Raw genomic sequence first — 27,440 nt, forward strand, 5'->3', positions numbered from 1 at the left:
GAGCTGACTGTTTCCTCGCTTGTAGATCATCTTTAGATAGTTTAAGCATTTGATTGCATTGGAGTTAAAATGTGTACCTGCTTCAGTTTCATGCACCTAAAAGTAATACAATGTGTTGAAATCATTAGGTGGAGATTTCATCGGAAGATTATGCCAGCAAAGCGGTACCGGCTATTATGCAAAATTCGAAGAGCTTCTATTTCTATACACATTTGATGCATATAAATCCGATTTAACTCGTCTTAAATTGCATTTTATCCTTTTCTACGTACTGAATATTTTTGATCGAGACTTCGTGCTAACATCGAGCCTTCTTGCTGCAGCGTAGTGCGCCGGCGTTCCTCGTCAGCGCCCTCACCGCACCGGGGCTCGCCGCCGTAAACCTCTGTTGCGCATCGTACCGGGGACTCGCCACGCGGGATCCCGACTTACTGAAGAAGGCCCCGTTCTCGAAGGCGTCGTGCTCGGAACGCAAATTCCACGACCTGGCCAGCGGTTTGCCTTCGCTGGCCGGCATCCGCCTCGTCACCTCCTTCTGCTTCGACGCCACGAACAGGTTCCCTTCGCTCATGATGGTCGGCCCGACGCTTCCCCCGATGGCGTACTCTTTCCACCCGTCGTACAAGTTGTTCACCACGTGCGCGTATCCGTACCTCACCCTGATCGATTCATATATAAATCAATGCATTGATGATGCGTATTAATGGGTGGGGTGATGGATCACCTGGGCATGCGTTGGTTGCAGTTGGGGCCGAAGCGGTTGAAGGCGACGGTGACGCGCATGGCCTTGTCACGGATGTAGCCGTCTCTGTGGCCGAGGAGCATGACCTTGTCGTGGTTGTGGAACCAGTTGTTGGAGATGGTGATGTCGGTGGAGCCGCGGGTGACGTCGATGAGGCCGTCTTCGCACGAGTACAGTGTGTTGTGGTCGATCCACACCTTGGAGGCCGTCACCACCCTGATGGCATCGCCGTCCTCGTTGCCGGAGTGCGATAGCTCCCCGTGCGGGTCGATGATCGGCCCCGGCGCCTGCGACTGCAGGTGGTGGAACTGCAGCCCGTGGATAATTACGTTCTGCACCTGCAAAATGAATCGATAAATTAGTTATGATCATTTGTAATTTCCAACTGCACATGAAACGAACGTGCGTACGCACGTACCTTATAAAGCAAGAAACCGGCGCCGTTGGCGATGTGGACGTCGGCGCCGCGGCCGTCGATGGCGGTGAAGCTCTTGACGACGAGCGGGCGCACGAGGCGGATCTGCATGTCTCGCGCGAACGTGATCCACACCTTGCCCTGGAGCACCGTCGCGCCGTAGCGCAGCGTCCCTGGGCGAGGCCGCACGGGGTCGTCGCTAGAGTCCGTGACCACGTACCTGCTCACGCCGCGCCCTCTGTTCATGGTCATCTTGCCGGCGAAGCCCACCGAGCACATGGCGAGCCGCTGTCGGTTAGCGGCCCACCTCGGGTTGCGCCGCCAGCACCTGTCGATCACGTTGATCTTGTTTCCTCTGCGGGCGGCGTCGACGGCAACGACCAAGGAGAGGCAGAGGAAGAGGGAGAAGACGGCAAACTTCATGGGGGGACTGATGGAAACCATTGCAGATTTGAGAGAGCAAGTGATTAATTTGCAGATCAAAGAGACTTGGCAAGTGATTAATAATAAATTTTAAGAAAACTGCCGATGGAATCCGATCTGCAGCAATTAAAATCTCTTGAGAAACTGAAAACCACGTTAATAAAACTGATAATACAGAGAGTAGCCTTTGGTTCTAATTTAACTGAAATCAGAAATATAAAAATACTTATTTTATAAATATAGACCTCTTCCAACCAAGTTAACACACCTGGCCCAGGAAGGGGTCCGGTCCGGTTCGGTTCAGTCCAGTGGGCCTGATAGAGAATGGAATGGATTGATCTGAGGATCCCGCATCTTGATCTCCCACGTTGACATTTCTTATCTTGCTTCCTTCCCGTCTATAAAAGGCCACCCAGGGCTTCTAGGGTTTTTTCACAAAGCCGCCGCTTTCTCTGGTTCTAGGTTGCTTTGGTCCTTCTCGTCTTACCTCTTCTCCTCTCTCACAGAGGTTAAAGAGACAGGGTTATCCACTCCCCGTCCGCCTTGACGTGGCTTTTTGCTCGTCTTGGCCCTCGAAAGGAGGTTTTTGTTGTAGATTATTCTCACTCGATTCGTTTCGGAGTCGAACAAGCAAGGCAAAATGGTGGTGAAGCTATCGAAGTCCGAGAAGAAGGTGTTGTACGACAAGAAGCTCTGCGCGCTTCTCGATGAGTATAGCAAGGTGCTCATTGCTGCTGCTGATAATGTTGGCTCCAACCAGCTGCAGAGCATCCGCTCGGGCCTCCGTGGCGATTCCGTTGTTCTTATGGGGAAAAACACACTTATCCGCCGCTGCATCAAGATTCATGCTGAGAAAACTGGCAACAATAGCTACCTCAACCTGCTTCCGCTCCTTGTTGTGGGTTTCCTTGCCTTGCTCCTTCTGTTTGTACTGCAAAATCTTCTTTACATGAGCCTCTTTCCGTAAAAAAATGACTACTTTGATATCTTTAAAATTTTTTCTTTTTGGTTGTTCTTCTTTCTCTGAGTACGAAACTTAAATTCTTATCTCGCCCCACGTGTAACTTAGGGAAACGTTGGCCTGATATTTACAAAGGGAGATCTCAAGGAAGTCAGTGAAGAGGTTGCCAAGTACAAGGTATCAACGAAGTATTGAACACTTTTTTTCGAACATAATATGGTTAATTTCATATTCAAAATGTTTTTTTTGTTGCTAGGCGATTCATTGATTTTACATTTGCAGATTTACTAATCTGATGCCACTTTTGTCTAAATATTTATTGTTCGATGCGAATTTAATCTTGCACTATGGTTTGCACTCCAAACCTTATTTCTAGTTTGGTGGGAAAAGTTCTTTTATTCATGTGTCCGCTAATAATTTCTTTAATACCTAAATTTCTCATTTACATGCTATCATCCTTATACTCAACTGATGATGTGGTGGGTTGAAATAAATTGTTTAATCTATTATATTGTTCGATACTCTTTAGCTGGTCTCGTTATCTCGCTAACTTCAATATATAATGAACTTGCCACAGCTTTATCTTCTGAACGCATGGGTTGATTCTCTCCATCCTTACTGATTTTTTTTTCATAAAATGAATACTTTTGGCTGTGCTATATTGTATTGATTTAGGTGGAAATAGTCTAATCTTTTTTGGTATGTGCTCAATCCTGCCAACTCAAAAGGTTTAATATAGAGCTTGGCTTCTGAATAATAGAAACTTGATCAAACCAACAAGATTTCTAGGTTGTTGATGTCAATTACAATGCTTCTCTTTTGCATTTGCTTGATGTTAAGTATGATGCCCTATACTTCTTTTGTAGTTAACACTTTTGATTCATCTATTATTTGCTATGTTAGATATGCTTTGGCAATTGTCTCAGGCAAGAATAAAATGTATTAGTATTTATCGATGCTTCTAATTCTGTGTATCTATCTGTACAGGTGGGAGCGCCTGCTCGTGTTGGACTTGTAGCACCAATTGATGTTATTGTTCCTCCTGGAAATACTGGACTGGACCCTTCCCAGACTTCTTTCTTTCAGGTTAATGAGATTCGTGCCTTGTATGGGACAAAAATATTCTTGGTCGGTTCATCTTTAACTCTCGTTTGCTGCTGGGCAGGTACTCAATATTCCTACCAAAATTAACAAGGGTACTGTGGAAATCATCACCCCAGTGGAGCTGATTAAGAAGGGTGACAAAGTGGGCTCTTCTGAGGCTGCTCTCCTTGCAAAGCTGGGAATTAGGCCCTTCTCATATGGTCTTGTTATTCTTTCTGTTTATGAAGATGGATCTGTATTCAGCCCTGAGGTACTGGATCTTACTGAGGATGACCTTATTGAGAAGTTTGCAGCTGGTATCTCCATGGTTGCTTCACTGTCTCTGGCCATCTCCTACCCAACACTTGCAGCAGCTCCCCACATGTTCATCAACGCATACAAGAATGTTCTTGCTGTGGCAATAGCAACTGAGTACACATTCCCACAGGCTGAGAAAGTGAAGGAATTTCTTAAGGTAGACTTTGTCATTCTTGTCTTATTTATTGCATGTTTTTTTTCTAAACTGAGACACTTCTTAATCTTGTAATTGCTACAGGATCCTAGCAAATTTGCTGTTGCTGCTGCTCCAGTGGCAGCTGTTGAGTCTGCTGCTGCAGCTGCACCAGCACCTGCTGAGGAGAAGAAAGAGGAACCTGCTGAGGAATCTGATGACGACATGGGTTTTAGCTTGTTTGACTAAAGTCAGTTCTTGTGCGTAGCATAAAAACGTTTTCAGTCGTCTTCTATTGTCGTTTTTTGTTTTGCCACTCGAACTTGTTTGGTTCTCTGAATTATCTTCTGTTAGTCATTTTGTCTTCATTTAATTTGGATAGTGTTATTATGGGCTCTTAAACAATGCTTTTTTTATTGTTTTAGAATATTTCAACAGTAGTTTGTTGTTCATTCTTTGGTGTGTGAAACAGGACGACTAGTAATTTACAACATCGTTTATGCTGGATTAAGACTTGAGTATTCTTATATGATGAGTAACAGAATTACTATTCCTAGATTGGAAACTAGAGTTGCATTGACATATATGCTTATTGAGAATTTAACGATTTCCTGCATTGACAAAAAGATTAAGAAAGATTATGGGGAAATAAGTAATGTTGTAATCGATATTTTAACTGCATCTTTAGTAAGCACATGCAAGCCTTTAATCTACTTTCACAGTCAGGGTTGTCAAATGTGGCTCAACTAGGGACGGAGAGAGCTGGTCCGTCTGAAAATACAAAACAAAAAGTAAAAAAAAAATCCAATCCAAGATGGCCTTTCACGTTAATTTTAAAAAATTGGTCCATTTGGACCTATTTTAAAATAGATCATAAAATTTTAATCAATCTATTTAAATTATTTAAATTCTACTTATTCATTCAAATGGACGGCTCGAGTCTTATTTAGCATTTGGAGTAGCTCGTATAGAGAGGATTATCTGATTCAGTTTTTTTATGGATTAGAACGGTCTATGATATAATTATGGTTGAATTATGGTCATGATCTTTTCTTCAGTTTACTTTTCTATTTATGTTATAATTAGATAACCTCTACCTCTGGTCGTTTGAAAGCTGCCGGTGATGGGCGGATGATTGGACTGTCGGACGCCAAGCGGGAGGTGGCTAGAAGATTTGATGTGACTTCTCTCTTTTAATTTCCTTATCTCTAGAATTACATTACGGATAATCTCCATCTCCAACGATAATTACAATATGAATAATCTCCTCATCTCTAGAAAGTGGAGCAGGGGATCTGTTGTGGCTTATCTCTTAATTTCCTTCTACAGCTTTCTAATAATTAACAGGCACGTCGTGCGATTTCGTAACCAAGGCCGAGACCATGTTTTTTAGCCCAACACCGCTGAGTCGGCCCTCGAAGCAAAGGTGTTCTTCCTGTGAAAGATCAGCAGCAGATGACTTGACTTGGAAAGGAACAAAGGGAGAGAGAGAGGGAGAAGTTGGAGCTGGAAAGAGGAGTTCGTACGATACGGCAACAAATATAACGAGTAGTGGAATAAAGGGAACGAGGAAAACGTTTTCAACAACAAACCTGAAGAAGAACCAATAAAATAATCCCTATTTTGTGACCGCCCCCATATTTACAGTGTTATGATTTCACCGACCAATACTCAATAATCATGCGAATAAACCTTCAACAAATTAATCTGGATCGACCACAAGCAATGGCCGGCATCCTGAAAACAATGAACCCCATTACAGACGGGGACCATAACACATATTCACCAACAGAGCGACCGTTTCATGCTCCTTCAGCCCCCCTCTTTCGCTGCTGCTGGTCCTCCTCAATATTCTTTCTCCCCAGCTGACGACGCATCGCCCTGTTCCTTCTCTCGCATGCATTCTCTGCCACTTCCCTTTTCCCATGGTTATCAGCTGAAATGATTCCCCACCGGAGCCTTCTTCGCCTTCACCAATCTCGCATGACCTTAACATAATGCGGGTTCACTCAACGAAGACACGGCTAATGCGTCGCTGAGAAGTCTGTTGGCCGGGGACGGTACGCTAACTAGCTAGCTAGCTTGTGAAAAGTCGGGGACCATCGAGGCTCCTCAATAGGACTAGTGGCCTCAGACTCAGAGGGCGGACCACCTAGTGTTGCTAGCTAGGGCCGCGGTTGTTACTGTCACGCCTAGCACGGAAAGATGCATCGCTGCTGTCCTGCGGAGGAAGCAAACATTAGGAGACGTTGCGAGCCAACAATGATAACAGAATAGCTAAGCGTGGTACGAGCCATTATTATGGTTCACAAGACGCTGCTGCAGACGGACGCTGATGGCTGATGGCGGGGTGTCAGGCAGCCACTGGGGTGATGCATATGAACAAGGCTGCGCATTAATTTTATCATCAGAACAAATAAAAACAAAAACAAAAAAAAACAAAACAATTGCTCTCCTAGAGCTTTTGGGATCGGTGAGATTAGGATTTAGGAGCTAGAGAGAAAAAGGGGTCTCTCAAATCGAAATGGTGGATTGTTGTGCAGGAAAGTGTGGTGGAAGCTTGCCGGCCTTTGCTCATGAAAGGGGGGATTGTCCTCTCCAATGTTGCCTAGTAGTTGCCTAAGGCCCTGTTTACAGACTCGATGATTTTTATTGGCAGCAACACAGCTTACGTAACGAGGGCTTGAGGGGAATCCATCACTGAACTATTGACAACGATACGTTTACATGAATTAACTGTATCAATCTGTGGGGCAACTTAAAGATTTTTTATGTTCGTGTTTCAAATGGCGCTGTAGGCACCGGCGCTGACGACAGTAAAATTGTTCGATTGCCTTAGTAATGTGCCATGCGCCATTGCCAACAGAAAAACAAATTTATTAAAATTAATTTAACACTGTTTTTTATTATTAAATTCGAAATCGATTTAATTAAAATAACTTTTTGAATATATGAATTGAAATTTTGTTCAATTATGAACAAAATTATGAATACGATCGCGTTGGCTTCAGAGTAAGTAAAGAGGGCTTTAATTGGGCATTAAAACGGCTAGTCCGGCTCCCACTAGAATCCACTGTTTGGCAACACCACCCGGTGCCTTTTTTTATGTGCACAGTGCCGGGCGGTGACGAAATCGCATCGCGTTTCGGCTTCGATCCGTTTGCTATTCCTGTTCGGGCCATTCTTCTCCGTCGGCCGCGTCCGATTTGAACTGCCGCCGTCTCGCCGCGTCCGACGCGGGCGACGATGGCGATATGAGGGGGTCCGACTGGGAAGCGCCGGCGGTTGCGAGGGAGGAGGAGGAGTTATACTACGAGTCCTTGGACCGCGTGCTGTCCTCCTCGAGCTCCTCTACTTCCGCTTCCGATGACGACGCCGACCACCGACATCACCGCCGCTTCCTTCGCGGCCCGAGCTTCCCGCCGCCGCTCTCAAGCTTGTACGACGTCTGGATCTCGGAGCCGTCCTCCGTGGAGGAGCGCCGGAACCGACTCCTATTACAGATGGGCCTCGGCGGGGACCCCGCCCTCGCCCTCGCCCTCGCCCTTCCGAAGTCCCCATCCCGTGACGCCGCCGATTCTAGGACTGTGGAGCAGGAGGTTGGTCCGTCGGCCGTCTCATTCCCTGATTCCTTGCGGTCCGATGTCGCGGTGATCGTCAGATCCAGATCGGATGGCTCCGTCGATCCTAATTGTGTTCGTTCGGAACGGACTGAGCGACGTGCAATCTCGCTTGGGTCCGGGCCGGCGACCGATAAGCCGCCTCTCGTTGGGCGTTCCTGGTCGCTGACTGCGGCTAAATGCAGTGGCTTGGAAAACGGGTGCCTTCAGCAGCCCTGTACGATTAGGAATCTGGACGATGGCAGCGAGTTCGTGGTGAAGGAGATGCGGCAAGATGGAATGTGGAACAAACTGAAGGAGGTCGGGACGGGGCGGCAGCTCACGATGGAGGAATTCGAAATCTTTGTCGGCCGCTCCCCGCTCGTACAGGAGCTCATGCGGCGGCAAAGCGTCGAGGAGTCCAGGAGCGACGAGAGCAAGAGGAACGATTATGGTTCTGGCGGACCTGGTGGTGGGTTAAGGGCCGGCGAAGGGGATCTCAGGTCGAAGAAGAAGGGTAGCTGGCTCAAGAGCATCAAGAACATAGCAGGCACGGTGGTCTCCGGAGGGCACCACCAACGGGAAAGGCGGAGTAATGATGAGAGAGAAACTTCGTCGGAGAAGGGAGGGAGGAGGTCGAGTTCGGCCACCGATGATAGCCTTGACGGTTCGCATTCTATTTCTACCCACCACGGGCCCGAGAGAATCAGAGTCCGGCAGTACGGCAAGTCGTATAAGGAACTCACTGGTCTTTACATTACTCAGGCGATTCAGGCGCACAACGGAGCTATCTGGACCATCAAATTTAGTTTGGACGGTCGACTTCTAGCGAGTGGAGGTGAGGATTGTGTTATCCATGTGTGGGAGGTGGCCGACTTGGAGAAAAGGGCAGAGTTTTTCCCGGAGGGAGAGACTGGGGAGAATGATAATTGTCATCCTCTCATATCAGTATTCGCTAATGGTACGCCGGAACCTGCCGTAGCTTTGTCCTCTGTGGAAGCAAGTCACTGGGAGAAGAAAAGATGGTCAAAGGTCCCTCATAGCAGACGATCTGTGAGTTCCGACCACTTAATGCTGCCAGAGCATGTTTTAGCTTTATTGGAGAAGCCAATCTTCTCTTTTAGGGGCCACACAAAAGATGTCCTTGATCTTTCATGGTCCAAGTCCCAGGTGATTTTTCGTTTTATATACTGTTTTATGTAAAGTTGAATAGTTGTTGAGGTCACACACTATTCGTCTTTTGCTAATCGACTTAAGCTCTTTTGGTGAACTTCCCTGCTAAATGATTACTGCATGACAGACTATATTTCTTATTGATGAAATACCATTAGTTATGAGGAAATGGATTATATATGCGATTCTGATCCGTGAGGCAACTAAGAATAGACTTCCCCAAATATATTGTTTGAATGTAGATGATTCATGATTGATTAAGAAGAAAAGAACGATCATTGGTTCTGCAGAACAATAATGTCATGAATCCAAATTATTTCAGTATATCTACTTGGATCTCATTCTTCTGTGGACCTTTAGATTCTTTATAATATAACTATTTTGGTGCCAGTGCTACAAATGCTAAATAATTAACTATTACTGGCTTACAGAGTTGAATGTACATTTTCATTATTTAAGAAAGGCTTCTTCAGCAGGAACCGTTGGCATTCCTCTAGATTTTTCTATTTTAAACATGGGGGGTACTACATTCTACCAATTTGTGCTGTTATTATACTAATTTACTTAAATTTTCTCGTCATATGCTTTATTATCCAACAATTGGCACATAGTAATCTATCAACCTAGTTTTATGCTGAATACATTAATTCCTGGTCTCTCATTCTGATTTCATGTCAAGCACACCATCTTTGGCAATTATCTTTACTGACTGATATAACAATATTATTTTTATTAATTTCCATTATGTTACATGCTTACAACAACAGTCCTTCCTTCCATGATAGGCTGCTTTGAAGTTACATATTTTTGAGCCATACTATTTTTATCTTTTTCACCTTTATTGTTAGAAATTTGAAAGCAAACTAACACTTCCAAAATTATTATCCAGTGATTGTGGTCAGCATATCAATTTATTAAGTGATTAGCCTATTTATTATTTTATGTCAATATATATGTGGCCCTATTTTGTATGTTGTCATAACTCATAAGAATGAGCTACCTAAGAATAATCATCCCAAACATATTAAGGTTAAAAAAAATAGCAAGGAACTAAACTGAACTTAATTTTTTTAATGGTTGTGGTTATAAAATTGTATATTAGATATCAAAAAGAATGTAATCCTAGTTACGGGTGTGATTGTTGCTTAGCTATCACAGTTCTCTCTTTTTTGAATGAAGTACATATCCTGATTGCTTTTTCTTACTTCAAGATGCTAATTTTATTATGATCAATTAATCATCGAGAGTAACATTGTGATGGCTTTTTATTTGAGGAATTCAAAGATTATTTTTTCAGAATATTCAAAATGCTTCTGTAGTAGATTTAAACATGTGCACTGGTCTAACCTCCGAGCAATCAAGCATAATACATCAAATTTGACTGTGTGAAGTCATGTATCACTACAACCTGACCACATATCAAGTCACAATCTCCCCGAACACTATATGCACTCTACCATGTTCTTGTACACTTGATGCACATATGAGTACCACTTGCAAAGCTAATTTAAATTTAAACCCTTCAACAAACAATCAAAATAATCTGATTGAACCAAATCACATGGGAGCATCTTTGCACCGACAATATATTCTACCCTTCTTTCTCAATTGTGTTGATTGGCTATGCATCCAACAATTTATACATCTGTCCCTATTATCTATGAAATCCTACTTCCAATCAGGAATACCAATCTTATTTGCATTGATTTGTTCATAAATTTGGCGTTGTATTCTTCTATGATTCTTTATATCTTCTCCTCTATGTAAAAGCTATAAATCGAAAGATAAAAACAATAATTTGTGCAATTTGCCATTTGCTAATGAGCTACATATCTATTATTGTCTAATTTGTGCAATGGTATGGAGCAAGGGTAAAGTATCATTCTATAATGGGTTCTGATCCCTAAACGAAATGATACTAGTTCAATATTGTGCAACATTTAGCATATTCGGTATGTGTTGAAGTATCGCATGATGACTTTAGATGAATTTTTCTCCTATAATCCCTTTTCAATTTACTTTAGAAAATAAGACTAAAAAAATTACATTGCCGGTTGATTTTTACTCCCTAAATGAAATTTTACTGTACTTGATGCACTTCAGCATATGGTAAAGCATGTTTAGATGACTTTTGATAAATTTCACATCTCTAATTTAGACTAATTTATTTTTTAAATTGTGGTAATTAGATAGTCAATTGAAATAAAATTTTAAGAAACAAGGTAAGAAAATATAACAAACATCACAGCTAACAACTATTAGTCGATACACATTATTCAAATTCATCTTCACATACTACATGTGCTGAAATGTGTCCTAAACATGAATGAAACAATGGATATTATGTGTATAGACTAATATCATGTTTTGGTAATTCACCTGAACTGTAAATTTTGGCTATGCCACCTAGCACAAAAATTTTTAAACATGTGGGTGTTCCACCAAAGTGATGGATGGGTTCCAAACCAATCAATAGCATTTGGTTACTAAGGAAGACTAAAAGAACAAAATAGCCGTGCCACCCATCATAATATAGAGAATTGGGGATTTTTCATATTCCTCCCCAATTTTTTTTCCGTTATTGTAGTTTTCCTTTGTTGTTTCAGAAAATATCTTTTTGTCCTATATAGTTTCCAAATTATTATCATCCCTAGGCAGAGTAATTCCTATTAGAGTTCCGCTTTTAAAATGTAAGTGACCGTATGATATTTATTGGCTATATTTCAAACAAAATCCTAACAATAACTAGCCTAGAGTGAAGTGTGAAGGATTCAACGACCATGGGGAGGGGGTCACAAAATGAGGGATAAATTACAAAAACAGTCCAAGGGAGAAAATTGTGATAGAACCTAAAGAAATATCTATGCATGTTTTCTCGTATTGCTTTGTCATTATCAGAGGTCTGAAATGTTTTTACCATCATTTGGTAATCTGGAAGAAGTTTTCTTATTGTTTGGTTTGAATAGAAATCCTATAATGTGAGAGAATATATAAGGATCTATTTTGTCCATGCAGCATCTGCTATCATCTTCAATGGACAAAACAGTCAGATTGTGGGACACATCTCTCTGTTCTTGTCTAAAAACATTTTCCCACAGTGACTATGGTGAGCAAATGTTTTCTTGGCTTTAGTTATGTTTCATGAATGATCATTAATCTCATTATCATTCTGCTGTATCAGCTAATGGAATTTTTCTACTTATTTTGTTCCTTTGATTCAGTTACCTGCATCCAATTCAATCCTGCTGATGAAAAATACTTCATCAGTGGATCCCTAGACAAGAAAGTCCGTATATGGAGTATTCCGGATCGACAAATTGTTGATTGGAATGATCTTCATGAGATTGTCACTGCAGTCTGTTTTACCCCAAATGGACAGGTAGAAATGATTTAACTGATAACAATCATTGATTTTCATGACAAGAATCTTAATTTTGTAGAACTAGTTCATGTTGATGCTATAACTGAACTCTTGGGTCTTGTAGGCTGCTATGGTGGGTACGCACAAGGGTAGTTGCCACCTCTTTGACACATCTGGTATGAGTTCTTATCAGACCAACCAGCTTAATGGTCTTCCTTTACAGTTTGGAACTGTATTCTTCATTACTAATTGTCATTCATCTTGTGTTCTAAAATTTCCTGTAGAGAATAAGCTTCACGTCAAGGATCAAATTTACTTGCAATCAAATAAAAATAAGTCCAGCAACAAGAAAATTACTGGCTTTCAGGTATTTGTAGACTTACTAGATCCAATTAAAAGGTGAATGCAAGAATTTGTCTTCATTCTTTATATTCCTTTGTACTTGTAGAGGTTTTCCCTTTATTTCTCAGTTGAACTACATTTCTATATCTATATCTCCAGTGTCTGACTAGCTTCTTGAACAGTTTGTTCCAGGTAGTTCCTCTGAAGTTCTTATTACATCGGCAGACTCAAGAATACGTGTTGTGAATGGGGTTGATCTAGTGCACAAGTTTAAAGGTAAATCCTGCACTATCAACTCACTTTATTGCTTTTATTAAATGACTAGGAAATATCCATTTCTTAACCAAAGATAAAAACAAAAAAAAGACAGCCCGATGCACAAAGCTCCCGCCATTCGGGGTCCCGGGGAAGGATCCATTGTACGCAGTCTTACCCTGTTTTTTGCAAGAGGCTGTTTCCAGCCCATAATCTTTTGGTCACAAAGCAACAACTTTACCGTTGCGCCAATGCTCCCCTTCGTCTTAACCAAAGATAAGATTGAAAAAAAAAAGACAAAGATGAAATCATTGAGGCATGGTTTTAGGTGTGGTTTGGTATTGTTCTGGTGATCAATCCATAGACCATAGTGATACTTTGTAGGCATGAATAAATGTCATTGTGTTGCTTGTGCTGATGTGGATTCAGTGACACTGACTGGGAGAAAGTCTATCTCGACTGGTACCTCATCTAATGGTTTTCCCATTAATATATGCACTTTAATGTTATTCTACTTCTTTAACATCTAGATATATGTAATTAACAACTAGTTTGTTTCTCACTGAACTTTGCAGCAAAAATATATACATATTAATATATCTCACACACACATTGCAGCAGCAAATATATACATATTAATATAACACACACGCGCGCTCTCACGCGCCCACCCATCCACACACACACAAAAGAAGAATATCCATCTAGCTACATACACCCTAAGATGTGTGTTTATTGTGTTATAATAACCTCAGTTGATGTATCTACACGTCGTATAGTCATATGTGTTCATTATTCGGGTAGGATTTACTTTAACCTTCCTTAACAATTGTGTGAGATCTTCACAAAATTTCTGATCACCTTCCAAATGGAAATTCTTTAAAGCTTGTTTCTACGATGACATAATAATTAATTGGCATTATCCATATATGACGATATTGCTCATTGTCATGCAACCACCAAAAACAAAAACATTTAGATGCCTATCTAAATCCATTTGAAGTATTTGGAACGCGAAAGTTAATATTTTCGTGGGAACGATAAAAAAATATATAATTGAGATTTGGGGATCTTTTTATTTAGGAGAGTCAAAGTCATTCAAAAGATGGAGTATTCTATGACCTGAGCATCTGTGTCATATCACATTGTTTTAAAATTCGAATTCATGACTCATCTTAGCTTGCAATTGTTGCAGTATATTTATGGCACTGAAGGAAATTGTTCTGTGAGTTATCAATTAGTTCTTTTTCCAGTTAGAGAATACATACAGATGGATCCTGCAAAGCTTGAAACTATATGGGTCCTCCTAATTTGGTTTATATCCTCAGTGGTTATATATTGACTCTTCACATTTATGGTGTTTCTTTTCTAGGCGTGAGGTTGCTTTCATTGCTCTCACCAAAGGAATCTTACCTTGTTTACAATAACAAACAGTTGATTTTGGCCTCACTCAGTTTAAAATCTCTCACATCAAAGGAATCAAGTTATTTCAATTATTTTTACCATCATCAGAAGAACGAGAAGCATATCCTACTTTGGCCTTAATTTTGCAGTTTAGTTTGTTTTGTCCTTGCTGTTGAAAAGTGATTTTAATTTTTGATCTCTCTAGGTCTCATGCAAGTTCTAAGGCATGTCTTTACTGGAATTGCTTTAATATTGAGAATAAATTTTAGTCTTTTAGTTGCCATATTCAGACGCCATTGCCTCGTGTTCTTTGGTTGACACACTTCATTTTTCTTCAGGATTCCGCAACACAAGCAGTCAGATATCGGCTTCAATGACCCCAAATGGGAAGTATGTGATTTGCGCTAGCGAGGATTCTTATGTGTATATCTGGCGATACGATGCTTGCTCCCAACCTAGTAAGGCCAAGGGCATTGTCAATTCCATGCAATCTTATGAGCACTTCCAATGTCAGGATGTGACTGTGGCAGTTGCTTGGCCAGACCCCAATGCCACAGGGCTGGTTGCAGGGCACAGCAACATGCAAAATGGCTTCAGTCTGGTATCTGCTATCGAAGCAGAGGGACAAACACAGATCAACAACTTGCACAAAAATTCATCATTATCAGTCTACTCTCGGAGTCCAGTTCATCGTGGCATTCCTTCGAGGACTGATTCTCCAACTTGGTCCAAGGAGAAGCTCCCGAGAAACGAGCTTAGCCCTCAGAGCAGTGGTGAGCCTCACAATGGGGCTTTGCTGGTGCAAAGCAAGCTAGCTTGGGGGATGGCTATCGTTACCGCTGGACAAGGTGGTGAAATAAGAATATATCAAAATTTTGGCTTTCCATTTCGAGTTTGAAGGTTTGTATTATCCTGGAACTGGTGCTTTGGATCTCAATTCTCAGCGACAGAAGTTGCATTCCACTAGAAGACTACGGTTCCAGTTTTCGTGTGTATAGATACAATTATTTGGTTTTAATTTTTTTGTCTGTAGGTAAATTAAGTTCCTTTATTTTAGTTTACCCACTACCAAGATTGGAGTTCAATTAAGCCAAAAACCACACAGCACCAAATTGAATGTAGCATTAAGGTAGCTTAAGTGTTTCTGGATATATAAAGATGCTTGTCCAAGTTACTAGGGGCCAGTGTAACCCATTGCCTTAGTTTAGCAAGAAGCGATAATCCTCTCTACACATCTGCTATCTCGTCTAAGGAATAGGAGCTTTTGAAAAGGTGAGGAAAGTCATTTACTTTCAAGATAGACGAAATTTTGATTTGTGAAATTCTTAAATGATGCATTTAACTTTCAAATTTATCAAATCCCGCATTTGTTTTTCATTTTATTCCTTTGGTCTTGTATTTTAAAAAATAACACTGCTATGGTATTGGAAAATCAACATTAAAATGTGTTGGTTTTAAGATTTGTACTGTACTATATTGGTGGTGATGATTTTTGAAATGTAATATGAAAGTGATGTTGATTTTTAAAATGTAACATCATTGCAGTGCTATATTTTGAAAAGCAACACCATCCTCTTTGTAAAAAAAAAAATGGAATTTTATTTGTTGACGGGAGAGGTAAAATGAGAATACCATCCTCTTTGAAGAAAAATTGAAATTTGATTTGTTGATGGGAAAGGTAAAATGAGAAAAATGTACCTTTTAATAGAATTTCATAACTTTAAATGAGCTCTTGATTACTATCTATAAGTCCGGACGAATTTCTAAAAAAACATCAAACTAAATCAGTTCTTTCATTTTTCCCGGGGCAATAGTACAGGAGATCATCTTCTTAGTTTTCTAAGCATTTTTTTAATAGAGGATTGATCTAAAAATGATAAATTGATAGCTCATCGCTTCCTGATTTATTTGATTCGATGATAATCGATAGAAAATTTTTATAATATCAGATCGGTCATATTAAATGCTAACTGGATTTAAAAAAAAAAATTAATGACAACCGTTGTTCGTATTAGTAATAAGATATATTTTGTAGTCACAACAAGTCAAACCAATAATTGTACCTTAGCGAAGAACATGCCACCATTCATTGAATCGGACATTGTTGCTCGATGGGAAAAAAATGCCGAATAAAATAAGGAACACCGGCCCTAGACCTAGACCATGACTCCAAATTCTGACACGAGGCCGGTTTACCTCGGAGGACGGACACTGAAGAGCAAGGAGAGAGAGAGATACAAAGAACAAACTGTTTACAGGAGTGGAGAGATGGAGAATAACTGTTTAGAGGAGGGGAGAGAAAGGACAAGAACAACACGAGGGGTGTTTTTGTAAAATAAATTAATATAAGGAATTAAAATGAACATCTCCATGGATGCAATAATAATAAATCACACGCCAGCTGCTGTCGTCTCTGCAGTTGGGGCGAAGGATCACGTGCGGCGCTTCGTGAGAATGGTTTCTTGCTTCTCACTCACGTAATTTGTGCTTCAGGCCTCTCTCTCTCTCTCTCTCTCTCTCTCTGCTGTACTTCCGGTTGCGTTTGATGAAGTATTATGAGGCGATGAGCTCTCGGCGCGTGCATTAATGGCCCTGCGGAAGCCAGCACACGTAGCTGCCTCGATTTCGTCGGTCGTGGCCAACGATCTCTGCATTTAAACGTCAGCGAAGGAGCCAATGAGCTGTTAGCACGTTTGGTCGGTCGATTTATTAGCTTTGGACCTTGCTCGATCAGTTCGCTCCTCCTCCTTCTGTTCATCCTCTCCGCCTGATCCTCTGCTTCCGGCGATCAGTTGCATGAAGGTTGACGAGTGAGATGGAAGAGAGTTTGGAGGTGAGCCCCTGGGCCTCGTGCTCTGAGTTTTTTTATTTGTTTTTGTGTGTGTGTGTGATTTTGTCGAGCTCGATTTGATTTGTTTTTTGGTTTGTTGTTGCGTTTGAAGGAATCGAATGTAGGGTGTGGAGGAAGCGCGAAGGCGGAAAGGAAGAAGCAGAGTGTGAGGACGGCTGCGGCGGCGCCGCTGAGTTGCCCGCGGTGCGAGTCCACCAACACCAAGTTCTGCTACTATAACAACTACAGCAAGCTGCAGCCGCGGCACTACTGCCGGGCCTGCCGCCGGCACTGGACCGACGGCGGCACGCTCCGGGACGTGCCCGTCGGCGGCAGCCAGAAGGGCAAGCGCGGAAGCCGAGGGGACAAGCACGCCAACGTCGTCGCGGGCGGCGCTGAGTCGTCCTTGACGACGCCGGAGGCGCAGGAGGACAACTACAGTAGGAGCGGCGGCACGAGCACGGCGGGCGGCGGTTCCTTCTCGTCCTTGTTCTACGATCAAGCAGGGCAACACGACGGCTTCCCCGGCGACGACGACGACGGCCTCTTCGCGACGGCGAGAGGGACGAGACATCCGTCCCCGGCGAGCGACTTGAGCCACTGGGACGATATCATCGACCTCGTCACCCTGGAACTCAAGCCGCCGCCGCCGCCGCCGACCTCCGAACGAGTCGATCACACTTTGACTTACTGATCCATAAAACAGCATGTCCTCTCTTTTATGTACGCTGGATTTTGTTAACAGAGGTTGGATTTTACTGGTCTAATGATCGAAGCTATCTAGTAACCTCCTTTGTTCTTATTTACACGATTCTTTATTGCTTCATCACGCTTGAACAAACATTTAAGACTTGAAAGGAGTCACCAAAATCAGTGGCCGCCGCGACGGTTTGGAGTTAGCAGAAAAATCAAAGTCAAAGTCGGACATCATGCGCATTTAAAGCGGAAAGTTGTCTAAGAAACAGTACGTTGTGTAAAAGATGGGGAGAGTAATTAATGGACGGAAGAATGGGTGAATAAAAATTCAAAAAAAATCTAATTAATCGAACAAATCGAATTTAAAAATTCGGTTAATTCATTTTTTTAATTTAATTTAATTTTCTGTTAATTCGGGTTACGTTTGATTTTAAATTTTATAATTCAATTAAATTGAATAAAAATTTTGTTTAATTCGGTTGAAAATTGTTTATCGGTTTGATTTTCTAGGAAAATTTTAATTTATTTTATTTTTGATTTATTCGAAATACTCATCCTAAACATATATCCATGGTGAGAAAGAAAAGAAAAAACGATAGATGTGAAAGGTCAAAATTATTGCGGGTGGTAAAAGATAATTTGTTCATCTTAGTCTATTCAATCTATCAAAAGTCAATACGGAATAGATAAATTATGAATAATTATTACCCTTGATAATTAAATATAATGGATAATAAATCTTCAGAATAATACGGAAAAAGTAAATCAAGAATGACTATTAATCTTGACAATTAAATAATGTATAAAGGAGAATAGGTACCGTCTACTGGTCAAAATTTAATCCTAAATATAAGATGACAACACCAATATATACTAATCAATTATCCATCCCAAAAGGATAAGGTCGAAGCTAATGCCTGTTATAGTTTATGGTGGCCTTCTCCGTGGCTTCGTTGAGGTGAGGAATCGAGCAATATAAGGATGAACTCAAGATAGAGAACTAATATCCCAAGACAAAATTTGGATTGAACAAACACTCGCCATGACATACCTCTCTTATTATATTTTAATAATTCAGATATCCAATTAGATGAATTTTGAAGGTGACCTTGCATATACTTGTTTTTACAGAATAAATTCAAAAAATGTAGATAGATTCTAACGAATATCTCATCATCACAAGTGATTCAAACACCATGGATGCATGAAATGCCCTAAATAATTTTCATACCCTCATTGTATGAGAATTTATCCTATTTCTTACTATCATAATGTGCTACTAGAGTTAAACAAATCTACCCGTGACAGAGTCAGCCATTTGGCAAGGTGGAGCCAGCCCACCGTAATCTTATTGGATTGATAAATTCTAAATCCAATCTAACCAAACTCAAAACGGATTATGAATTAGATGTGCCAACTCACGAGAAATATATACATACAAAAGACTAAACTCTAGTCTATTTAATCCAACCATCTAACCACATAAAGTCCGTGGGATCGGGTCAGTCATCCCAAGTTTGACATTATCGGTTGATTAATCATTTTTTTCCCAATGGATACAATTCAACCGAACCATTTACATTATTTAATGGGGCAGACTAATCCGACCGACCCAAACGGCTCTACGTGCTACCCCTCTCTCACCCAAACACTAGATTGACAAATATTCTATCCATGTAAATAAAGGGAAGACTAATTAATGAGTGACAGGATTAGTTATCGATGTTACCTGGTATTTTTTTTTCTAGTAATACAACCTATCGTTACAGCTTCACTCAATATAAATCGGCTTACTGGTTTCATGAAAAATCTACAAAATTTTGTTAGCTCTGTTAAACGCATCTAAAATTACTTCAATAAAGTTAGCAAGGAATGTTTGAATCCATTGTGCCTTGTGTAACAAACAGGCTCAGAAATGCACGGAATCCTCATCTGATGAGGGTGCCATGTGAAACAAAAGGCTCAGAAATGCATGGAATCCTCATCTGATGAGGGTTTAGTTGATGATCTAAAATCTGAGCGCATTGCCAGAAGAACCTTTGACAAATGAAGCAGATCTGAATTTGATTGTAACGAGGGACAAGCAAATTAGCTAGAATTTGAAATCTTTCTTCTTGGATTTCCCTTCCTTTTCCTTGCGCTTTCTCTTGTTTGCAGCTTGCTGTGGTTGGAGAAGACATCCAAGTGAAATTAGGGAAGAAACAGCATTAGAAGTTTAGAACTAGACCGTTAACAGTAAAATATGTGGGTTGAAGCAAACCTCTGCAACCATGTCGCTGAAATCTTCCTTCTGGTTCCGTAGCTTCTCTTCCTCTCGCGCTTCTTCATACCTGGCATGGATTGCAAAAATGATGACAAAATGTTTGAATGAAACATATATTCATAAGCATTTATCACACAGGTCCTCTTACTTGGCGGCTAAAACATCATCCATAACTTCCAGCTCCTCGGGTTGTATAGTGACATCCACCTTGTCCGATTTTTGACCACGTAGAAGATCAACCTACACGTTGAAACAAACTTTTCATATTGCCGCAAATGTCTATGATTAAATGGAGAACTGACTGACACAAGAAATTAAGAAAAACAACAACAAACAAACCCGTTTGGGAGCTGTTTTGTCTTGTGTACCAAGCACGTACCTATTTTAGGGAAAACAAAATCGATACAAAACCATTAATTTTAATGTAATAAATGACTTAAATTGGCAGAAAATAGAGGTCAGCAAGACAAATGTGAAGAACATACGTGTGTGTGGTTCCAAGCAATGTTCCAGGAGCAATCCTTTCTTCCTTCTCTTCAAGGACCTTTAGTGCCAAAGTAATAGTGAGAAAATAATCAAGGATCAAGATCAACAATATATGTGCTAAATGAATCTTAAATGTCAATAAAACTAAGGGAATCTTGATTACTTGGTAAAGTGGTTTCTCAGGCTCCTTGCGCTGTTGTTTCCTTAAATCAATGACGTCAGGTGTTTCCACACCAGTGGGAGTGCTGAACACCATAACAATTAAGTTAATCGCAATGAATAGACAAACAAAATCGAAGCACAAGACAACATTAAGCACCTTGAAAGGCTATCCACAGATTGAATGCCAGCCTCCAATTCCTCTTCCTCCATCTCTTCCTCCTGTTCCTCTTCCTCCTCTTCCTCCTCCTCTTCCTCTAGATCTCCCCAATGTTTACTCCGATCAACTGGCTCATCCTAAAATGAACATGAAAAAACAGTAATTGTAGGCATCCAGGTCCACATTATTCAGAAGCAAAACTATAGTGAGCTACCTCATAGATGAGTTGTTCATGCTGTTGTACCCCAAAAACATCACCATAAAGTGGGCGTCCATACTGATCCAAGGAAAAAAGAAAAATGTTTTTATGAACTTTAAAACTAAATTAAAGACACCATGTGAGTAGATAACTCTAAGGGTGCGTTTAGTTGGGAGTTATCCATTCAAGGTAATCAACGAAAACCCTGTTTAGTTTAGGTAATCGATGATTTCCGAGTAATATTCCATATCCAACACGTCAGCAGAAAATCTCGAAAAACTGAGGTTTTTCTTGATTCTAAGGTCAATAATTTTTTTTACCAAAAAAAATTTAAAAAGTGAACCAAATAACATTTGATTATGTTTTATTCTCCATAACCTTAGTTATGTGATTACCTGATAATCACATAACCAAGATTATACATGATAACTTGAACCAAACACACTCTAAAGGTTTTAACTATATGATCTTACTTCATCAACAGGAGGTTTACCCCAACCTCCAGGATGATAACCAAAGCTGGCACCAGGAGGAATTGGAGCATTTAAACCAGGTATCTTCAGATGGGGGTAGGATGGAGGTGGTCCATACCTCTGTAGAAAACTAGAAGCAATTAGCCTCCTCGAAATATATATATATATATATATATATATATAAAGAAATGGAAAGTTTAAAATAGTACTATATAACTGACCTGCATATTGATAAGCCATGGAGGTGGTGCACCATCAGGCATGCCAAGAGCTTCTTTAAGTTCCTTTGACAACATACCTGGCTTCATTTCCCTAAGTTTGATCTGCATAGTAGCACAACCAAATAACTTTTTGCTAACATTTTAATTTTGACACGATTTAGAGCCAGAGACAGAAGATCTTCACAAAGTTGCAAAGTATCAGATGTTATTACTCTTCATTAAACCTATCTTCTGGTAACTTAAAATATAATGCAAAGACACGGGGAAGTTTTATGCTATAACAAAACAGTTGCAGTGCCCTTATTTGCTGGCATCATCACTGACTTCATCCACACTAATATGAGAATGGCATCCACACATTTAGAGAAAGAGAGAGAGAGAGAGGTATGACAATGCACCTAGAAAGACAAATAGAGATGACTTTGACATGGAGAATTCAGCAGTGTTACACCATTATGGTCTTCGATACGTCTCAATGTGACATTGTCACCAATGGGTGTTGACTCCACCTTTGTTGTTATTGACTCTTTTGTCTCTCTGCACCAAAATATTTTCTTCTTCAAACCTCTTAGCTTCTATCACAGTACCAAAGATTCATCCATTGGTTTAATTTTCAATCTATTGTTTGTTTAAAGTTCAAATGAGATGGGTTCACATTTTATGGATTGAATTTAGTTTCTGATAAATTTCCATTCTTTTTCCAAATTTGGATAAAAATAAGCTGCATATCATGTTAAATTGTCACAGTTCTTTCAAGTTCTCAGTCGTACATATGATAGCTTCCATTTTACATCAAGTCATAGGGTATCATACAACACAAAACATGAACCAGATGGTTCTAACCATGGTTTAAAATCTCAAGTAGTGCCGAGGTTTCAGCCCCAGACCGGAACAATACGGTTTTGAAACAGTATCGTGCCATCCTGACATAGTTTCGGTATTTTTTAAATATAGATATATTAACTAAATATTTGAAAAGAAATCTAAAAATCTAATATATATATATATATATATATTAATGAGATAATTTTATTAGGCTTTAATTAAGTCTATCTAAATTATTCCAATCATAGCTATGAGTTGATTAAAAATATAAACATAAGTTATATATATATTAAATTAATGAGATAATTTTATTAGGCTTTAATTAAGCCTATCTAAATTATTCCAATCATAGCTATGAGTTGATTAAAAATATTAACATAAGTTATTTAATTATATTAAAACCTTCCCTTCGTTCCCTTGGCCCCCACCCTATTCCAGCCCGACACATCCAGATGCGTCATCGGGCAAGCATGACGCATCCACAGGGCATCGGGGAGCGCCAACACTGAGGCATGCCTGTGCTAATGCCGGTCCGTGAGCGGAACGAAATGTTGCTACGTTTGAATATTTTAAACAAAAGGTGTGTTGGTGTCGGTCCGTGAGATTAAACAGTGGTTCTAACTTTAATAACCATGCCAAGTCAAAATATTGTTTTTATTAGAATTTTCTAGTTTTGAATTAGTGTTTAGATTATTGATTTTGCATGTCTACCCCTGACACTATGGTGACTGAACCCATGAATTTATCAACAAAAATTACAAATTTGTGTGTTGGCCATGTACGTCCAAGGAAATGTTTCTAGATATGTTATGATAAAACATACAAAGAAGAAAGGATTGTTGGAAGCATTTCAATAGGACCACAATCTCAAAATTTAATACATACAATCCAAAAAAATTATTGTACCTCAAATTCTTTTCCTTCATAATATAGATCTCCATGGGTCGTCAACTTAGGTTTAGTCTGATACTTGAAAAATGCATCATGCAATACCTGCAAACCAATGTAGTGGTTAGAGTTGAAAATATTATTTCATTCTTGAGCAATTGCCCTGGATGCAAACTGGTAAACAACAGGAGAGCAAGGAAGAGAATGTGTAAGTTAGAAATTTATCACAAGATATTATCAGAGAAATGGATTGTTTATCTAACCTGGTAATCTATGTCCATCTTCCCCATCTTTGGTTGCATACGTTCCCGCTGCTTTTGCTTCAGTTTCTTGCTATCCTCTTTCTCAATATATGCCTAGAAAAGGGAATAAAAAGGGGCAAAATAAAGAATAAGTCTGGTCAGATGGCCAAGTTAATTGCTAGTCATATATATCATTAATAACATAATAAGAAAGGTTAAATCATTAATGTAAACCCACAATGTTTTCTAAATTTTATAACTAATAACTAAAGTGAGATTGAAGCAAAGCAGTTTTCACCCAAAATTTGACTAAACAAAGTCTCTAAGTACCTGTCTTATTTTCTCTATTCCAGTTGCAGCAATGAAGTCAGGGAGTTGAAATAGTTGTTTCTCAATACCTCGTTTGCCCTGTCAATTATCACAATACGCATAAAATCCAAACACACACAAGTCATAACTACAATATAAGGAATATAGTCTAAATAGCCCAAAATGCAATTGAAATCTGTAGGGGGTTTCATCTCAAAACATCTGCAATACCACAAAATAAAATTATTCAGTTCCAGTCTGAAGAATAAACATTTTGATTTTAAATGACAACATGCATGTTTCATATGTGATAGCAAGTCAACATAACATCATCAAGTTATGTCTAGTCTAGAGCTTATCCTACATTGAAGTAGTGATGCCACTAAGCATCTACCTACACCCCACCATCCTATCATTGTCTTAAAAGAGAGAGCCTTCGAAGGCCCTCTGGCAATTACCCTGATGTTGAGGCTCAGGCATTGTTACAGCTGGTCCCTGCAAGAATTATGCATAAGCATAAGAGGGGTTCCTTATCGACATCTTTTGGCCTCACCCCTCATGAAGTAATTAAAAATTTGCATAAATTCCCTCCTTGATAAACAGCCATCATTCTAAATCTAGCTTATGATTAATACTGACTCACCTGAAGGAATTTTCTTTTTTGACACCAATGCCGTGGAACAGGAACAGTATTCCGATAGGACTTAAGAAAAACAAGCAGCTTTGGATCTCCTGATGTTGCATCCCAAACCTGGAAGATGAAAATCGAAACCTTCTTAAGTAAAAAAGAAACCAAGCAAAGGTGATATTGTTGTGCAAAATATAACCACACTAGTAAAATCTTACAAACTTACAAATGGAAATATGAAATGGAAAGGTGTACACCTACCATATCATGTAACAGTCCAAAAAAGCATTAATCCTTTACCAAAACTAAATATGCATACAATAGTTTTATGTCCTTCAATAACTTATTTTTTATAGCCTAACTAACAAAGAACACCTTCATTTGTACAAAAAAGAAAGGGAACCACATTGGTGAACCTCACAACTGCACTATGTTTGATTCATAAAAAAATTGATTTATCTGGTGACAAAGCTAATACACAAACCCCAAAATGATTAACCAGAGGACAAACACTTTGAACAATTTTTGTTCCAAAGAAAAGGAGTGAAAAAAAAAACATATATGTGAAAAAAAAAACTTATCTACCATGAATGGTATTGCCTTTAATGTAGCTGGATGGCACAAAATTTGAAATTTAATAACAAACTTTACTCTGAAAAATATAAATACCAGGGACTTCTTAACAAGGTCATTCTGCCTATAAATCGATATGTCAGATTGGAAACTCAAGTAACTATCTACTTTCTGCAATGCAAGGGTAACAATGGATAGAAAATTTAAGTTTAATGTTTGTCGTGTGTAGTTGGACAATGGGCAATCCATTTTTAAGAAAAAGCAAATTCATGGCCCCTCGTTAAAGAATTTGGTAACAATTTGACTCAACAATGGCATTACTCATCTTTAACGTAATTGAAAGATTCTCATTCTCTACTGCTATCATTCTGTGTAGTGCATGGTAGAAACTTAAATAGCACCAGTAATAAATTGCCTAATGCAACTTAAGAAGAGTACAAGTGCCTTTATCTTTTGGCTCCATGGTTCACAGATAAATACACCAATACTAGTATCATTCAATTAACCTCCTAAGTGTCAAGATTTATTTCATTTTATGAGTAATAAGTAATAACAAATTACAAACCTGAGAAATGATATCACCTTGTAAATTAATTTGGAAGCTATAGCTACGTCAAAAAAATATACTAGTGTTGGAAAAGGTGAACTTGCAATATGATACACAAGAATACCTATGATGAATGAAGGTAAGAATAGACAATACAAGAAACTTCCAATAAACCAGAAGGCTCAACGAAATATCAATCTGTATTATATCATAAAAAGAAAGATTATAATCTAAGCATACCTCAACTACATCTGGCCTTGAGCAAATTTGCTTTAGTTCAGCAATCTTCATACGCTTTTGAAGCTACAGACATATGCAGCAGAATAAGCATATGCCAGTTCTTTCATAGAAGAAAGCATTTAAGTACTCATCACTGACCTTTTTCTTCTTGTTCGACAGTCCTTTCTCTTTCTGCTGAACCTCCTGCTCATCTTCTTCTGAATCTGAATCCCCTTTCTTTGCGGTTGCATTACCGGCAGTCTCATCCTTCTTTGCATCGTCCTGAGTGGATAAAAATATCAACCAAGATTAATATCTAAAAAAGACTAGAATAAGCATGCATTATTACATAACTATGCAAATCACATTCTCAAACATACCTCACCACCAAAATCATCCCTGAAGTTGAACTTCTCAATAACATTCTTGAATTCTTCGATAAAGCTTTCATCTATATCAGCCTTTTCAGGAACGTACTCTACCTCGATTGTCACATCCTAAAAGAAACCAACAACCTTTAAAATATCATACTGAAAAGTATCAGAGCAACTAAATCTTTATAAAAGTTTTGCCTCAGATATTAGGAAAGTGCAAAAAAAAAAACATACGAAATCATATACGAAGGAAACTAAAAAAAACTATCTTGACGGAATGGATCGGAAGAAATTGTTCTTAATCTAGAAGAATAAGGAATATTAAAGAAAGAGATACAAATCAAACGTGTAAAACTCATCAGAAACCCTAATTAACTGTCGACAGCCTAATCGGACTACCTCCCGCTGACCGAAGCTCGCTTTAGATTGCTTCTCGAACTTCGATCCCTCAGGCTCACTCGCCTCTCCTCCGCCTTCCAGGCGAGCCGAAGACTTCTGCTTGCTCTTCTTCTGCTTCCGCCTCCGGCGCATGCGCTCGCTCTCGCGAGCCTTCTTCTTCTCTGAGGAGGTGGCGGAGGCGTCGGCAGCAAGCGCACCTCTGGCGAAGCTGCCATTAGGGATCACGGCTTGGTTCGCCAGTTCGACTGCGGCCATCGTTGCGCAAAGTGGAAGCGAACGCGACGAAGGACGAAGAGGGAAGAGGGCAGAGGCCGGCGGAAACCGTTTCTTCGGCTTTATAAGGCCTATTTTATTACGGCCCAAATCTGATCACGAACGGTTCGACCTCCGGTCCATTCGACCAAATGTTGAGCCGAGCCGATTTGGGCCAGAATCTTAGGATATTTTTAAAATAATTAATCAACTCAACGATTCAATTTGTCACGGCAGAATTCCTGGATCACTTTTTATGGTCCAAGAGATGTGTCATTCATATTTATGGTCGGATCATGATCATAATCTGATTATAATTAGTTGCAATCCTTTTCTGGATTCATCGTCCCCATCATGTTATAGTTGTAGGACCGTTGGGTCGGCTAGGAGGGGGTTGTTGGATATCCTGCTAACACAAAAAGGAAAACAAACCCTCCTCGAACTCTTTAGGCTAACACTTGCATAAATAAACTAAGCAGTAAATTAAA

At 39.8% G+C, this 27,440-nt stretch overlaps 5 protein-coding genes across 6 annotated transcripts; 3 read left to right on the forward strand and 2 right to left on the reverse strand.

The window, feature by feature from the left end:
* Positions 1-145: 145 nt before the first annotated feature.
* LOC121971064 (putative pectate lyase 17) lies at positions 146-1,451 on the reverse strand. The gene is made up of 3 exons (XM_042522152.1): positions 1,161-1,451; positions 725-1,080; positions 146-659 (listed from the first exon to the last, which is right to left on the reverse strand). Exons 1-3 carry the CDS (start codon positions 1,434-1,436, stop codon positions 299-301), a joined length of 993 nt encoding a protein of 330 aa, XP_042378086.1. The 5' UTR covers positions 1,437-1,451; the 3' UTR covers positions 146-298.
* Positions 1,452-1,999: 548 nt separating this feature from the next.
* Positions 2,000-4,527, forward strand: LOC121971063 (60S acidic ribosomal protein P0). The gene is made up of 5 exons (XM_042522151.1): positions 2,000-2,478; positions 2,650-2,718; positions 3,529-3,627; positions 3,707-4,099; positions 4,181-4,527. The coding sequence occupies exons 1-5, from the start codon at positions 2,221-2,223 to the stop codon at positions 4,322-4,324; spliced, it is 963 nt and encodes a 320-aa protein (XP_042378085.1). The 5' UTR covers positions 2,000-2,220; the 3' UTR covers positions 4,325-4,527.
* A 2,626-nt stretch (positions 4,528-7,153) lies between these two features.
* LOC121971061 (WD repeat-containing protein 44-like) lies at positions 7,154-15,558 on the forward strand. 2 transcript variants are annotated; one of them, XM_042522144.1, is made up of 8 exons: positions 7,154-8,844; positions 11,863-11,953; positions 12,069-12,226; positions 12,333-12,384; positions 12,493-12,575; positions 12,733-12,826; positions 14,548-14,667; positions 14,752-15,558. In XM_042522144.1, exons 1-8 carry the CDS (start codon positions 7,330-7,332, stop codon positions 15,105-15,107), a joined length of 2,469 nt encoding a protein of 822 aa, XP_042378078.1. In that variant the 5' UTR covers positions 7,154-7,329; the 3' UTR covers positions 15,108-15,558. The 2 variants fall into 2 exon arrangements, with proteins under 2 accessions (XP_042378078.1, XP_042378077.1); XM_042522143.1 differs by having other exon boundaries at positions 14,548-15,557.
* Positions 15,559-16,600: 1,042 nt separating this feature from the next.
* On the forward strand, positions 16,601-17,806 carry LOC121971065 (dof zinc finger protein DOF5.8-like). The gene is made up of 2 exons (XM_042522153.1): positions 16,601-17,042; positions 17,152-17,806. Exons 1-2 carry the CDS (start codon positions 17,025-17,027, stop codon positions 17,731-17,733), a joined length of 600 nt encoding a protein of 199 aa, XP_042378087.1. The 5' UTR covers positions 16,601-17,024; the 3' UTR covers positions 17,734-17,806.
* Positions 17,807-19,558: 1,752 nt separating this feature from the next.
* On the reverse strand, positions 19,559-27,019 carry LOC121971066 (splicing factor 3B subunit 2-like). Its single transcript, XM_042522154.1, has 18 exons — positions 26,701-27,019; positions 26,308-26,424; positions 26,087-26,209; positions 25,949-26,011; positions 24,604-24,711; positions 23,982-24,059; positions 23,673-23,765; positions 23,428-23,514; positions 21,697-21,798; positions 21,476-21,595; positions 21,018-21,080; positions 20,804-20,940; positions 20,648-20,729; positions 20,484-20,542; positions 20,338-20,377; positions 20,147-20,238; positions 19,996-20,065; positions 19,559-19,896 (listed from the first exon to the last, which is right to left on the reverse strand). Exons 1-18 carry the CDS (start codon positions 26,953-26,955, stop codon positions 19,828-19,830), a joined length of 1,758 nt encoding a protein of 585 aa, XP_042378088.1. The 5' UTR covers positions 26,956-27,019; the 3' UTR covers positions 19,559-19,827.
* Positions 27,020-27,440: the final 421 nt, after the last annotated feature.

The sequence above is a fragment of the Zingiber officinale genome, chromosome 4A (assembly GCF_018446385.1).
Source record: "Zingiber officinale cultivar Zhangliang chromosome 4A, Zo_v1.1, whole genome shotgun sequence".
Taxonomy (NCBI): Eukaryota; Viridiplantae; Streptophyta; class Magnoliopsida; order Zingiberales; family Zingiberaceae; genus Zingiber; species Zingiber officinale.